Here is a 14686-nt window from a genome sequence, read left to right as displayed (position 1 = left end):
CCACCCCCGGCCTCCCCTGAGACCCCCCCCATCCTTTAGACCACGCCCCGACTGCTAGGGGACCCCACCGGCCCCCCACCACCACACACGACACATCGAGATCTCAGATCACGTCCCCCCCATCCCCATCCCCCGCCAACAGCACCTCCGACCAGGCCTTACCTCTGTGCTAAAGACCCAGATCATATTAAAGAGACACCCAGGACCACAAAAAGAAAGAAAGAATGTGTCCTCGGCTCTTCCATGACCTCCACACCCCGCCAGGGCCCCGAACGCACTCTCCCCACCCCGGGGACTCAAGGGCAGCCAGCAATCAATGCCTCTAGCATACAGGTGGACCCTAGACCACACCCCAACACTCAGGAAGGTGGCAGGCCCACGGGGTACCAACCCCAAGATCATGCCTGAGCCCCTCTGAGGACCCCAACCTTAATCCATAGCTACTCAGCACCACAATCAAGGTCCCATGACTTCGTGAAGACCCTTCCTCTCTTCCCGCCATTTCCTTTCTCCTTCCAGGACCCTTAGCCCCTTCCTGGTCTCCAGGGCAGTCTAGAGCACCCCACAATGTGTGTGGGGGGGTGCTTTTATTTTTTTATTGTTATTATAAAGGTGATGTATGTAGTGTTTACATGCTTAAACTTTCCACTTTCTCCCCCTATTGCATCCACGTTCCAACCTTCTTAGGAACCATAGACCATCCTCTTCTTACCTCTCCTTTTGATTTACCCTAAATTCTTTCCCATATCTCCCCCCCCCATCCTCTGGCACCCTTCCACACCCTTTTCTCACTCTGACTCCAAAGAGCCCAGGATACCTTCCTCCCAGCCCTTCCCTCCAACACAGGACCTTCTCCATGTTCCCACCATCCCACAGGCCTCTCTGCCTTACCCTTTTGCTGTTTTATGTTGTTGTTGTTGTTGGACGGTTTGTATTTTGGTGTTTTTTTCTTTTTTCTGTTGGTCCTGGAGCTGAAGCTCAGGACCTAGGCGCTGTCCTTGAGCATTTTTTGGCCCAAAGCTAATGTTCTACTACTTCGGCCACAACTCTGCTTCTGCCTTTTGGGGATTCATTGGAGATAAGAGCCTCATGGATTTTCCTGTCTGGGCTGGCTTCAAATCATGATCCTCAGATCTAGGCCTTTTGAGTAGCTTACAGGATTACAGATGTTAACCATTGGCACTTGGCTATGCTTTCCCTCCCTCCCTTCCTTCCTTCCTTCTTCTTTTCTCTTTTTTCCAGTCCTAGGGCTTGAACTAAGGGCCTGGGTACTGTCCCTGAGCTTCTTCTGCTCAGGGTTAGCACTCTACAACTTGAGCCACAGTGCCACTTTTTCTGTATATGTGATACTGAGGAATTGAACCCAGGACTTTATGCATGCTAGGCAAACACTCTACCACTCAGCCACATTCCCTGCCCCTCTTATTTCTGTTTTCTTTTCTTTTGTCGGTTGTGGGGCCTGAACTCTAGGCTTGGACACTGTCCCTCAGCTCTTTAGCTCAAAGCTAATGCTCTACCACTTGAGCCACAGCGACATTTCCAGCTTTTTCTGCTTATATGGTGTTGAGGAATTGAACCCAGAGCCTCATGCATGCAAGGCAAGCACTCTACTACTGAGTCACCTTCCTAGCCCGCCCATTATTTCTTTTTCTTCTCTCTCTCTCTCTCTCTCTCTTTTGGTCAATCATAGGTCTTGAACTCTGGTTTGGGCACTGTCCCTCAGCTCTTCAGCTCAAGGAGAACGCTCTACCCCTTGAGCCACAGTGCCACTTATGGTTTTCTAGTGGTTAATTAGAGATAAGAGTTTCATGGACATTCCTGCCTGGGGTTGGCTTTGAATCTCAATCCTCAGATCTCAGCCTCCTGAGTAGCTAGGATTATAGGCATGAGCCACCAGCACCTGATCTGTTATTTCATTTTTGACAAAGGGGTTCAGCTAAAATTCCCTAGGACTAGCCTCAGAATTTGTGATCCTTCCACTCTCTCTGCCTTGAGTAGCTGAGATTATAGACATGCATGACCATGACCAAAACTCTCCATCTCTTTTTTCAGATGCTCATAGAGATGATCCCCAAACCTAGCAAGGTCTTCCATCAAAATCTGCCTTGTTGGAGCTGGGAAGGTGGCTCAGTGGTAGAGTGCTTGCCTTGCATGCATGGGGCCTTGGGTTTGATTTCTCAGCATCACATAAGCAGAAAAAGCCAGAAGTGGCACTGTGGCTCAAGTGGTAGAGCACTAGCCTTGATCTGAAGAGCTGAGAGACAGCACTCAGCCCTAGAGTTCAGGCCCCACAAAAGACAAAAAACAAAAAAACAAAACAAAACAAAAAAAACCCTGCCTTATTGTAGCCCCCCATACTTTTGAAGCTTCAAATGCTTCTCATTTTGGATTTCACCATAAATTCTTCCCTGCCATGCCATCACAAGAAGTGTGCCCTATCCCCAGAACCAGCTACCTTCCCTTTAGTGAACCGTGACCCAGTCACTCGGGAAACACCACCCCACACACACTTCATGGTCTCTACTGCTCACTGCTGGAGCCTGGAGTTCAGCCTGGGAGGATACAAGTAGGGGAAGAAATCACAACAGAAAAGTGAGTACAGATGTAGCCCCAGTATGTGCCAGCAATGGTGTTTAAGGATTGGATGATTCAATCTTCAGAATAGCCAAGTAAGAGCTGGGCCCTGGTACCTTATGCCTAGAACCCTAGCAACTCAGGAAGCTGAGATCTGAGGATCATAGTTTGAAGCCAGCCAGGGCAGGAAAGTCCGTGAGACTCTTAGCTCCAAATAACCATCAAAAAGTCGAAAGTGGAGCTGTAGCTCAAGAGACAGAATGCCAGCCTTGAGCAAAAATGCCAAGTGATAGTGAGAGGCCCTGAGTTCAAACCCCAGATTAGAAAATTAGGGAACAGGTAACTTCAGAACCTTAGACCAAAGCCTAGAAATATTGGGGAAAATAATAATTTCCGGCTTGTATCAGCCTTCTAAGGAGGCATACTTTATGTGCTGACTCCTCATTGGATAACTAATTTATTCTGGACTCTCTGATTGGTTCATCCACAATCAGCCACACCCACTCTTCATCAGTCTAGCCCTGTATCATCTTCTTTGATTAGTCCTTGATTCCCAAAGGAAACCTTTATTCCTGATTGGACAAAGCTCCATACATGCCCCTTTCTGATTGGATCTTTGACAATCACCAGCCTAGGTGCAAATAGAAATTTATCTTTGAAGAAGTGGGAACCCCAAGGAGGAGGAGGGGAAGAGAAGAAAAACAACAACAAAAATAAAGAGTTCCTTAAATATCTTGTCAAACAGATAGTATGACCATGGATGACAGGATAGTCTCAAGTTCAAGTCCAAATTACTCACACCATTGGATCCAAACAACTACACTGGGATTCTATGCCTCAGTTTCTTCCATTTAAAATCAAAGGATCCAGGTATGGTGATGCATGACCATAATCCCAGCACTTCTGAGGCTTGAGGCAGAAGGACCTTAAGTTTAAGGCCAGCCAGGGCTATATAGAACAACCTAGTCTCAAAAAAAAAATAGTGGATAATAATAGTATCTTCTTCATGGAGTTTTGTAAGGATTAAATGAGTTAATGCCTGTGAAGTGCTCTGTGTAAGTACCGGTGCTCTCAATAGCAGAATTAGCTATTATCATACATTCGAGTATATCTAAGTGCATGACCTTTAGATAGGTCTCTTTGCCTGTTTGACCTCAGCAGGCCAAGAATTCCCAGATCTGTTTATTGAATACTCCTTGTGTCCCCTAGGTCCCTTCCTTTGCCACCTTCAGTCATCAGATAGAGAGATTGTAATCAATGGGATGGATGGAAAAATGGGTGTTAGAGGCCAGTTGCCAAGAGGAGAGGCCTCCACCAATTCCCCCCAAAAACTGAAATTGGGTGGAGGGAGGGACAATTTCTCTATGGACCAGTTGGGGGGGGAAATGATTGAAGTCCTTATGCAAGACTTGGGACTGGGGACAGGGGATAAGGGACTGGATGGAGCAGGGTGAAGTGGTGAGAGGTCTCTGTGATAGGGAGGAGATGGATGGAATAAGATTGGGACTGGCTTTTAGGCTCTCCCTGAGGAATGGGGGGGGGGAGAGCTGCCCAGACCCAAGGTCACTGTGTCATTGTTACCATGGCAACGGCCACCTCTCTACAGGGAACCTGGAAAGGGGTGGAGTGGGGGGGGGAGGCTTTCCTGGTCCCTGAATCTGGAGATGGAGAAAGAAACAGTGAGAGACCTGGAGGAAAAACCTGAGGAATTGTCTCATCATCTTGGCGAAGACTTGTTCATCTTAGAGTTCACAGAACCTGGTACACCAAAGGTGCTCAATAAATATCCTTCAGAGACAGGGCCAAAGGCTGACACAGTGTCCATGCCCCCAAACCCCAGATGCCACTGAAAGGAAAGAAGAATCAGGAACAGGTTGGGAGAGGGGGGGGTCACCATTTCCTGTTCCTTTAAGGCACAGGTGTCCATTGATACTGCCACATCTTCCTCCCTAACCCGGGTACCCTAGCACCTATCCATCCAACCAAACCCCCAAACCACTGGCCAGCCACCAGCGACTCCGGAGCCCCTGAAGCAATTATGATCAATTCATTCACTTCTTCACCTTTAAATTCTTTCCACTGAAGGGCTCAGTGTTCAGTGTGAGTGAGCACTGAAATCCACTAGCACTGAAGCCTATAAGGTAGAGAGAGAGCACAATACCTTTTTTACCCTCGGGGGTGTCTGTTCCCTTAAACAGCAACCCACCCATAGATTCAGAAGACTCAGACCCCTCACTCCCACCCCCAATCCACCCCCCCAAGAAATCCCATAGTCCCGGCCCCTTCTAGTAAACAGGTGTCTGAAAATGTCTGTTTCCCCCTCCCCTCAAGGCTTTCTGCCCCCTGTCGGCCAACGACTGGAACTGCAGGGCTACCACCCACAAACATGAAGTCAGAATTGAGGATCTGAGTTCTTGCATTTTTTTTAAATGGTTTTATAGTCTTGGATGTTTGGATGGCAAGAGTCTGGAATCTTCAGTTCCCCCTTGGGACTCAAACATGAGAACTTCAAGTTCCTGCTTCCAGAGTCAACGAAAAAAAGACAACTTCTCTTGGAGCCAGGCCTCTGTGAGGTCGTCGGTGGTGCGGATTTCAAACACCTGAGCAGGGAGAAAGATCTCCACATTAGAATTCCATGGGGACTGCAGACACCTTAGATCCAAGGATTGGGGGGTGAGGACACAATCTTCGTCCCTCAGCCCCAGGTCTCCAGGCCCCTCTGGGATCTCGACATTCCCACCCTTTCCTTCCCTGCACCTTGGTGAGCTCAGCCGTCTGTACCAGTCTGTTCTTACTCCCAGCGTACATCATCTGCTGCTCCGGTTTGCAGCCTGTGTGACACCGAGAAGAGTGTGTCACTGAGGACCCGAGAGTGCTTAGTGACACTTTAGACACGTCCTTCAAGATGGCAGTTTTCCAAGGGCCTTTGGAACTGCTATGGGATGTCCCAGAATGCTCTACTGAATTTCTAGTTTCTACATTTGTTTGCTTGGGGGCTTCAAGTTCTTTTTTCTTTTTTTGCCAGTCCTGGGTCTTGAACTCAGGGCCTGGGCACTGTCCCTGAACTTCTTTTGCTCAAAGCTAGCACTCTATCACTTGAGCCACAGCACCACTTCCAGCTTTTTCTGTGTATATGGTACTGAGGAATGGAACCCGGGGTTTCATGCATGCTAGGCTAGCACTCTACCACTGAGCCACATTCCCAGCCTGGCTTCAAGTTCTTGTGTGTGCATGGTGGGGGGAGGGTCCTCTGATTTAAAGGCCAGATGTAGATTTCTCTGCAAAAGGAAAGGGGTAGAAGGTGGCTTCTGCCTGGGGACAGAGAGAGGGGGGGGGTTTATGGCTTTAGATGCATCTAAATTCCTCCCCCTCTTTCTCTCTCTCTCCTCTCTCTATTCACCATCTTTTTTTCTCTTTTTTTGTCAGTTGTGGGGCCTGAACTCTGGGCCTGGGCGCTGTCCCTCAGCTCTGCAGTTAAGCCACAGAGCCACTTCTGACTTTTTCTGCTTATGTGGTGCTGAGGAATTGAACCCAGGACCTCATGCATGCAAGGCAAGCACTCTACCACTGAGCCACCTTCCCAGCCCCTCCAGCACCATCTTCTTGCTCTAATACAGGCAATCCATATGCATTTAAAAAAAAGCATGCACCCACATACACTCACACCCCGGGTCCCCCAGAATCTAACCCATCTCCTGAGGATAAGAAAAGCCATGTCTCACCCACAGGGCTGGAGAAGATAAAACACAAGGGGTAGGACACCCGGCCATCTGCATGCACGTACTTATAGCTGTAGACCACGAACCTATGCCAGCAATAAGGAAATCACACTCAGCACTTGAGTCTGTCTTCAGCCTTCAGTTCTCTCTCTCCCTCCCTCCCTCTCTCTGCCTCTGCCTCTGTCTCTGTCTCTCTCTCTCTCTCTCTGGGTCTCTCTCCCAGTACAGGTCCTGAACTCAGGGCCTTGAGCTATCTCTTGGCTTTTTTTGCTCAAGGCTGGCACTCCACCATTTGAGTCACATCTACACTTTTGGGTTTTTGGTGGTTAATTAGAGATGATTCTGGATTATCATTTTTTGTTTATACATATATTCTTGCTTATACATGTTTGTATGTATATACCATATTGTAGATATTAATATGAATATGAGCATATATAGATAGATGGATGCATAGCCACATAAAGTCCTACAAAGGGGGCTGGGAAGGTGGCTCAGTGCTAGAGCGCTTGCCTTGCATGCTCGAGGCCCTGGGTTCGATTCCACATAAGCAAAAAGAAAAAAGCCGGAAGTGGCGCTGTGGCTCAAGTGGTAGAGTGCTAGCCTTGAGCTGAAGAGCTGAGGGACAGCGCCCAGGCCCAGAGTTCAGGCCCCATGACCAGACCAAAAAGATAAAAAATAAAAAAATAAAGTGCTAGAAAGCAGAGATTATCTTTTTGGGGGGATGGGGGTACTGGGGATTGAACCCAGGACATTGAACTTGATAGGCAAGTATTTTGCCACTCAGCTACATCCCAGCCCAATTACCTTTTTTTTTAAGTAAATTTTTTAACCAGACTCTGGTGGCTCAGGCCTGTATCCTAGCTCTCAGGAGGCTGATATCTGAGAATCATTGTTCAAAGCCAGCCTGGCAGGAAAGTCTGTGAGATTCTTATCTCCAATGATCCACCAAAAAGCCAAAAGTGGAGCTATGGCTCAAGTGGTAGAACACCAGCCTTGAGCAAAATACCTAAGGCACTGCACCTATGCCCTGAGTTAAAGCCTCCACACACACACATGCGTATGCGTGCACACACACGCACAGATAATCTGACTTATTGAATTGAAATCCCCTTTTGTACAACCTCTTAAATTTTTTTTTGCCAGTCCTGAGGCTTGAACTCTGGGCCTGGGCGCTGTCCTTCAGCTCTTCAGCTCAAGTCTAGCGCTCTACCACTTGAGCCACAGCGCCACTTCCGGCTTTTTCTATTTATGTGGTAATGTGGAATCGAACCCAGGGCTTCATGCACGCGAGGCAACCACTCTACCACTAAGTCATATTCCCAGCCTTAATTTTTAAAAAAAAGAAATGTTTTTCTCTCTTTCAGAAACAAAGCCAGTAAGACATTGAGACTAAAGCAAAAAATAAACTCTAAACCAATATAATATATAAATTAATATAAAATTATGCAATGAAAGCCAGGTGCCGGTGGCTCATGCCTGTCATCCTAGCTACTCAAAGCCAGCCTGGCAAGAAAGTCAGTGAGACCCTTGTCTCCAATAAACCAATAGAAAAAAACAGAAGTGGTGGTATGGCTCAAGTGGTAGAGAGCTAGCTGAAGAGCTGAGGGACAGCGCCCAAGCCCAGAGTTCAAGCCCATGACCAATAAAATACAAAAATAAAATAAAATAAAATTATGCAATGAAATAATATTACATCAACCAAAAGTTCTAGGAAGTCTTCATCGCAAACACAGAGACCCTGAGTCCATGCACAAGTGAACCCTAAGTCTAGGCCTCCATTTTCATCCCCTCCCCACAGCCCAGTCCTCCACTCCCTTCCCCCGGGATACCTGGGCTGTCTCTCTGGCAACTCCAATTTCAGTTCCTCTGGAGAAATATTCTGAGACGGGAGACAAGGGACAAATAGGAGAGAAGGAAACAAATAAAGGCCATAAATAAGCACATACATAACCTACTTCATGTAAATAGGTCTTGTTATCATACCCACACAGCCCAGAGATATCAAGACACTTGCCCAAGGCTGCACAGCTGGGAAGTAGCTGGATTCAGATTTGAATCTTTGTTCCCATGGTAACCACTTCACTATCCTTCCTTTCGTAGGGTGGGTGGAAGCTCAGCTCTTAGCCAGTCCTACCCCACACACCCCACAAAGCCACAATCAGAAGGAAGCCTTATCATCATTTATGATTTACTGATAAAGACAAGGTGGCTTCCTTGTCTTCCTGATTACAAAGGAGTTCTGTTAATTTATCTAGACTCATTTTCCTCTAAGTGTCAGGGAGGTGTGTGTATTTGCACACAATCCTGGGGCTTGCCGTGGGGCCTGGGTGCTGTCCCTTAGGTTTTTTGCTCAAGGCTGGTGTTCTACCACTTGAGCCACAACTCCCCTTCTAGGTTTTTGCTGGTTAATTGGAGATAAGAGTCTCAAGGATTTTCTTTTCTGTTTTCTTTTTTTTTTTTACGTCTGAAACCCGGACTTTAACTCTGTACCTGCTGCTTTTGCTCATTGGCTAGCACTCTACCAACTGATCCATGTCTCCAGCTCCCCACGGACTTTCTTGACTAGTTTGGCTTTGAATTGCTATCTTCAGATCTCGGTCTCCTGAGTAGCTAGGATTATAGGTGTGAGCCACTAGGGCCTGGCAGTATCACTTTATTGAGCACATAATTTGCTCCAGGCCTTAACTTCAGGTTAAGGAATTAAACCATTGTTCTGTCAACAGACTAGGAGATTGCATAGGTAAAAATATCAGACACACACAAAGGAACTGTGGTCTCCCGGTGTTTGTGGCTCTCAGTGCCCGGGTCTTTGCATCCATTCTAGGTCCCTTGAGTCCTCAGTACGGCTTAGGGGGATCCCGTCCCCCCTCCCAGACCCTCACCTGAAATTCTTCCTCCAGAACCACCATTTGCCGGTCTTTATCCACTTTCACTGGGGAAAGGAGGGCACGTAGGGGTTAGACCTGCTCCCAACACGTAGACGACACCAACCACACCCCCTTTGGCCACGCCCACCAGTTAACCCCTCCCCACACCCACATAGAGGTGCTGGTCCCGCCCCTTTAACGCCACGCCCACCTCGACGCAGGCAGCCCCAGATGCCACGCCCACCTCAGTGACAGTGGCCCCGCCCCTATTGCTCCCCCCCCCCCAGTTTCCCGTGGAGGTGGGGGTGGGGGGAGAAGATCACTCACTTATGATGGCTGCATTGTCTGTCTCTTTTCGGAAGCGGAATTTCCTCAGCTTTTCCTTTAGCTCCGGGTCCACCTCGCACACCACCAAGGAGTCAGACTGCCAGAAGGATCAGGAAGACTTGAGCTGGTCTAGACATAACCCTTGTGTCCCCCCCCCTCCCAGCCTCAGTTTCTCTCTCCAGGAAAGGAAGTCACAAGACTCTGCCCCTCCCGTTCACCAGGACAAAGGGCCCAGAAGTCAGGGTGGAAGCTTGGTGAAGAAGACCCAGGGGTCCATTTGCCTAGTTGCTAAGTCCAGCAAAACCACCTTCCCCATCTGTGACCTCTAGGCCACAGCTGACCTCCACCTTGATGTCCTCCCCACCGCAGCCCTGCTCAAGCGCCAGCCCCGAGCCCATCCCATTCAGCTCTAGGCCCCCTGACCATGGCTTGCAGCTTGCCTGCTTTTCTCAGTTCCGCTGTCTTCTAGAGGTGGGGACTACGGCTGTGGGGGGCGGGCTGTAGGGTAGGGGGGAAGGTTTCATCCAACACCACATCCTGTTTATGCCAGTTCTGGGACAACTGTCACTAAGGGCTCCTCCTCCTCCTTCCTTCCTCTAATCAGGCCAGGATGGTTCAAGCTTTGCAATCACTCAGACCAGGGTTCAAATATTGCCTTGTGGGTGGCTCTAGCTAAGTGGCTCCGCTCTTCTATTTCAGGATTGTAGTGAGGATCCTTAGGTTCACTTGTCTTCCAGCATGGCTGATTTGCCAGGCATGGTGACTCACTCTTGCCTGTAATCTCAGCACTCAGTAGGCTGAGACAGGAGGAGCATGAGTTCCAGTCTTCAAAACACTAAGTGCATGCCAGGTGTGGAGGCTCACACCTGTAATCCCAGCTACTAAGGAGGCCGAGATTTGAGGATCATGGTTCAAAGCCCGCCTGGGCAGGAAAGTCCATGAGACTGTTATTTCCAATTAACCACGAGGAAACCGGAAGTGGCACTGTGGCTCAAGAGGTAGAGAGCTTGCCCAGAGCTGAACAGCTGAAGGACAGCACCCAGGCCCAGAGTTCAAGCCCCACCACCAACCAAAAAACAAACAAACCCAAGTGCTGGGGATTTAATTGTCCAGTACCTGGCTTACGTTGGACTTTTTTCATGGCCTCTGTGGCCCTACAATTTTGCCATATGTATACTTCTCTCCATCTTAACATTAAGACTATTCAGAGTTTGGGTGTTGGTGGCTCATGCCTGTAATCCTAGCTTCTCAGAAGTTGGAGATACAAAGGATCACAGTTCAAAGCCAACCTAAGCAGAAAAGTCAGTGAGACTCTATCTTCACAATAACCAGCAAAAATCTGGGCTGGAGGTATAGATCAAGGTGGCAGAGTACCAGCTGTTAGCAGGTAAGCCAAGAGAGCACAAAGTTCAGAGTCCAATTCCTGGACCAGCATTAAAAAAAAAAAGTGTTCTGGGGAGTAGGGATGTGGTTCAATGTTAGAGAATATGTTCAGCATATCTCTGTAAGACTCTGGGTTCCACTAAAAATAAAAGAAAGAAAATATTTTGTATTGCCTCCTTTCCCATCTTGAAATGAAATTCCTAGGTAATGTGACCTACTTACACACATAAATTCAAAAAAATCAATATAATAACCCTAACTGTCAAATAAAGAAGAAATAACGGTAAAGTAATTTATGAGAGAACCAGATATATTTTAGTGAGAAAATCCAAACAAACAGAAGAGAATTTTCCCAAGGTCCTGATCCATTGTGCTCACTGAGCTTGCTCCCTTCCCTAGTAATGGGGAGCTCCACTCTATTCTTCAGCTCACCCCTGCCCACTCAAGCATGTCTCTGTGGTTGTCCTCTCTCTTACCTCTATCATCTGTCCCTAGTGGATTATTCCCCTAGGCCTATAGAGTTATTTCTGTTCTTCGAAAAACTCAAAACCCACTGGGTCTGGTTGTGTACACCTGTAATCTCAGCTATTCCGAAAGTGAAGATAGGAAGATCATAGTCAAGTAGGAGACACTACTTGAAAGATAACATAAAGTAGGAGTCCCCTTGTAACAAAGTAGAATGCCCCTTTCATGGCTAATGTATGTTAGTAAAAATTAAAAGTATTGGAAAGTGTGTGGTTCATGTGGTAAAATGCATGTTTAGCAAGCTCAAGTCCTAGAATTCAAACATCACTACTGCCAAAAATAAATACATAAACTAAAAACACCATCTTCATGGCTGTTTCTGCTCATTCATTTCCTTCTCTATTTTATTTGTTTATTTTGTTATGATCCTGGGGCTTGAACTCAGCCTGGGCTCTGTCCCTGATCTTTTTCACTCAAGACTAGCCCTGTACCACTTGAACCATAACTCCACTTCCAGCTTTTTAGTGGTTAACTGGAGATAAGAGTCTCTCAGATTGTTGGTCACCAGTGGCTCATGCCTGTAATCCTAGCTACTTAGGAAGCTGAGATCTGAGGATCACAGATCAAAGCGAGCCCAGGCTGACTGTAAGACTATCTCCAATTAACTACCAGAAAGCTGGGAGTGCCAGTATGGTTCAAGTGGTAGAGCACTTGCCTTGAGCTGAAGAGCTGAGGGACAGCACTCAGCCCCATGACTGACACACACAAAAAAAGTCTCTCAGATTAATCTAGACTAGATTTGAACTTCCACCTTCAGATCTCAGCCTCCTGAGTAGCTAGGATTACAGGCATGAGCCACAGGCACCTGGCTAAGAAATCGTATTGAATAAATGAAGCAACATGAAAGAGCACAACTACCTCTATATCTATGCAACAGGAAAGTTGTAGCTTCTGTCTAGGAGGTACTAATTGGGTTTTGTGACATCCCTGCCCTGGTGTGAAATGGCTTTTCCACCAGCCTTTGTGAGATTTGCATCTCCTTCTGGATTTGTCTCCTCCTTTCTGTTTTTTTTTTTTTTCTTCTTTTTCTGGCCAGTCCTGGGGCTTGAACTCAGGGGTCTGGGCATTATCCCTGAGCCTTTTTTTTTTTTATTTATTTTTATTTTTAGGTCCGGTTGTAGGGCCTGAACTCTGGGCCTGGGCGCTGTCCCTCAGCTCTTCAGCTCAAGGCTAGTGCTCTACCACTTGAGCCAAAGCACCACTTCCGGCTTTTTTCTTTTTGCTTATGTGGTGCTGAGGAATCAAACCCAGGGCCTGAGGCATGCAAGGCAAGCGCTCTACCATTGAGCCACCTTCCCAGCCCCTCCCTGAGCCTCTTTATGTTCAAGGCTAGCACTCTACCACGTGAGCTACATAGCCACTTTGTTTTTTGTGGTTAATTGGAGATAAGAGTCTCATGGACTTCCTTGTCTGGGCTGGCTTTCAACTGCAATCCTCAGATCTCAGCCTCCTGAGTAGCTAGGATGATAGGCGTGAGCCACCTGCACCCTACTTTGCTGGGTCTTCTTGATATTAATTAAAAGTGACAATACTCAAACTCCCCACGTCTTCATTTCTTAGGATTTCCCTGGGCCTATTCATCAGACTTCCCTGGGCTTCATCCCTCTCACAACTTCAATGAGCATCTTTTTTTTTTTTTGTCGGTCGTGGGGTCTGAACTCTGGGCTTGGGTGCTGTCCTTGAGCTCTTCAGCTCAAGGCTAGTGCTCTACCACTTGAGCCACAGCACCACTTCCGGTTTTCTTGTGGTTTATTGGAGATAAGAGTCTCACAGTCTTCCTGCCCAGGGTGGCTTTGAACTGTGATCCTCAGATCTCAGCCTCCTGAGTAGCTAGGATTACAGGCGTGAGCCACCGGCACCCGGCCTGTTCACTGATTTTTAACTCGTTAATCTTTGGCTCCAATTTGCCCCCTCGGTTGTGGAGCCTTCTTGGGCTTCATCGTCCACCTTGACCGTCCCTCCCATCTGCAACACCTCTTTTTCCAACAATCCTGCTGTCCTCGCTTTCCCACCCTCAGCTGCTTCTCTAGTCCCTCTAGACCTAGTTCTTCCAAATCGGCCTTCCATATAGAAGTGAAAGCCATCAGTCCCAAGCCCCCAACTCCTTAAGATCCTCCCCGTCTTGATCCCTGTCACAGGACAAGCCCAAACTCCCTCCAGTGGCCAAACATCTGGCCGCAGCTCATCCCTCACCACTGCAACCCTGAATGCATTTCTTTTTGAATTCCAGTAACAAGCCATCCAAATGTCATCCAAATGTCATCCGAGGTTCTCAAGTCACCCGAGGGCCTTCTGGCGGGTCGGGGGCGTGCTGGTCCCCTCCGGATTAATTACCACTGATGCAGGACACTTTGAGGACTCATAGCAACAATCCTTTTTACTGATGGTTTCTTTCCTGCTGGAGATGCCTTCTCTCTTTCCATTCTAAATGATCCATCTCCCGCTCCTCCCCGTCCCCGGTGTCTCACGGGAGATCGGCTCAGAGTGGCACCCTGGGGCGTGGGGACCAAGGTGTGCAGGTGCTGTCTGTCTCTCTCTCTCTCTCCTCCTTCTCTCTCTGTCTGTCTCTGTCTCTTTCGCTTTCTCTCTCTCCTCCCCCCCTCTCTCTCGTGAGCAGGGAAGTCGTAGGGCTCAGGCCCAGGGTGAGGCGTGTCAGAGGGGCGGGGTGGAAGGGGACTAAGAACGCCAGAATGAAGAATTGTGACTCTGAAGAGACCGGCGCGAGATCGCCCCCTGTCGGATCGGGGGTCCAATCACAAGGCTCTACCGGCCCGTTGCCCTTGGCAACGCCCCGCGCGCCCCGCCCTTTCTCCCGCCCTCCACTTAGAGTGCGGGCCTGGCCGCCTGCCCGTCACCCTCAAGTCTGACCAATCCCATTAAAGAGAGGGCGGGCCTCTTGGGCCTCGTTCCAGCCCCATCGCTCCCCTCCCTGGTCAGGACCCCGCCTTTTCGTCGCACACCTCCCGCCCTTCGGGCTGCCCTCGCCGCGGGTTGGCTAGTGCCCTGTTCGTCATCTGGGCGTAAGCTAATGGCGGCGCGCGATGGGCCCGTCGGGGCGGGGCCAGGGGCGGTGACGCACGGCGCGGTGACGCAGCGCGACGGCGGCGGTGGCGGCGGCGGTGGTCGTTGAGGGAGGAGGGAGGGGAGCTTGCGGGCCAGAGAGGGGGCGACGGCGGCGGCGGTGGTGGTGGTGGTCTGAGGAGAACCGGGCGGCGGAGGCGGCGGCGGCGGAGGCCGAGGCCGAGGAGGTGAGTCTCGGGCCCGGGCCTGACGAGCGCGGGGCGGTGG

At 49.0% G+C, this 14686-nt stretch overlaps 1 protein-coding gene across 1 annotated transcript; it reads right to left on the bottom strand.

Moving 5' to 3' along the window:
- Positions 1-5002: 5002 nt before the first annotated feature.
- Positions 5003-9987, bottom strand: Gmfg (glia maturation factor, gamma). Its single transcript, XM_013036083.1, has 7 exons — positions 9914-9987; positions 9491-9587; positions 9179-9228; positions 8126-8175; positions 6297-6379; positions 5332-5405; positions 5003-5174 (listed from the first exon to the last, which is right to left on the bottom strand). Exons 1-7 carry the CDS (start codon positions 9914-9916, stop codon positions 5103-5105), a joined length of 429 nt encoding a protein of 142 aa, XP_012891537.1. The 5' UTR covers positions 9917-9987; the 3' UTR covers positions 5003-5102.
- Positions 9988-14686: the final 4699 nt, after the last annotated feature.

The sequence above is a fragment of the Dipodomys ordii genome, unplaced genomic scaffold (genome assembly GCF_000151885.1).
Source record: "Dipodomys ordii isolate 6190 unplaced genomic scaffold, Dord_2.0 Scaffold249, whole genome shotgun sequence".
Classification (NCBI taxonomy): Eukaryota; Metazoa; Chordata; class Mammalia; order Rodentia; family Heteromyidae; genus Dipodomys; species Dipodomys ordii.
The sequence above is the reverse complement of the archived record's forward strand: the minus strand, read 5'-3'. Positions and strand labels throughout refer to the sequence as shown.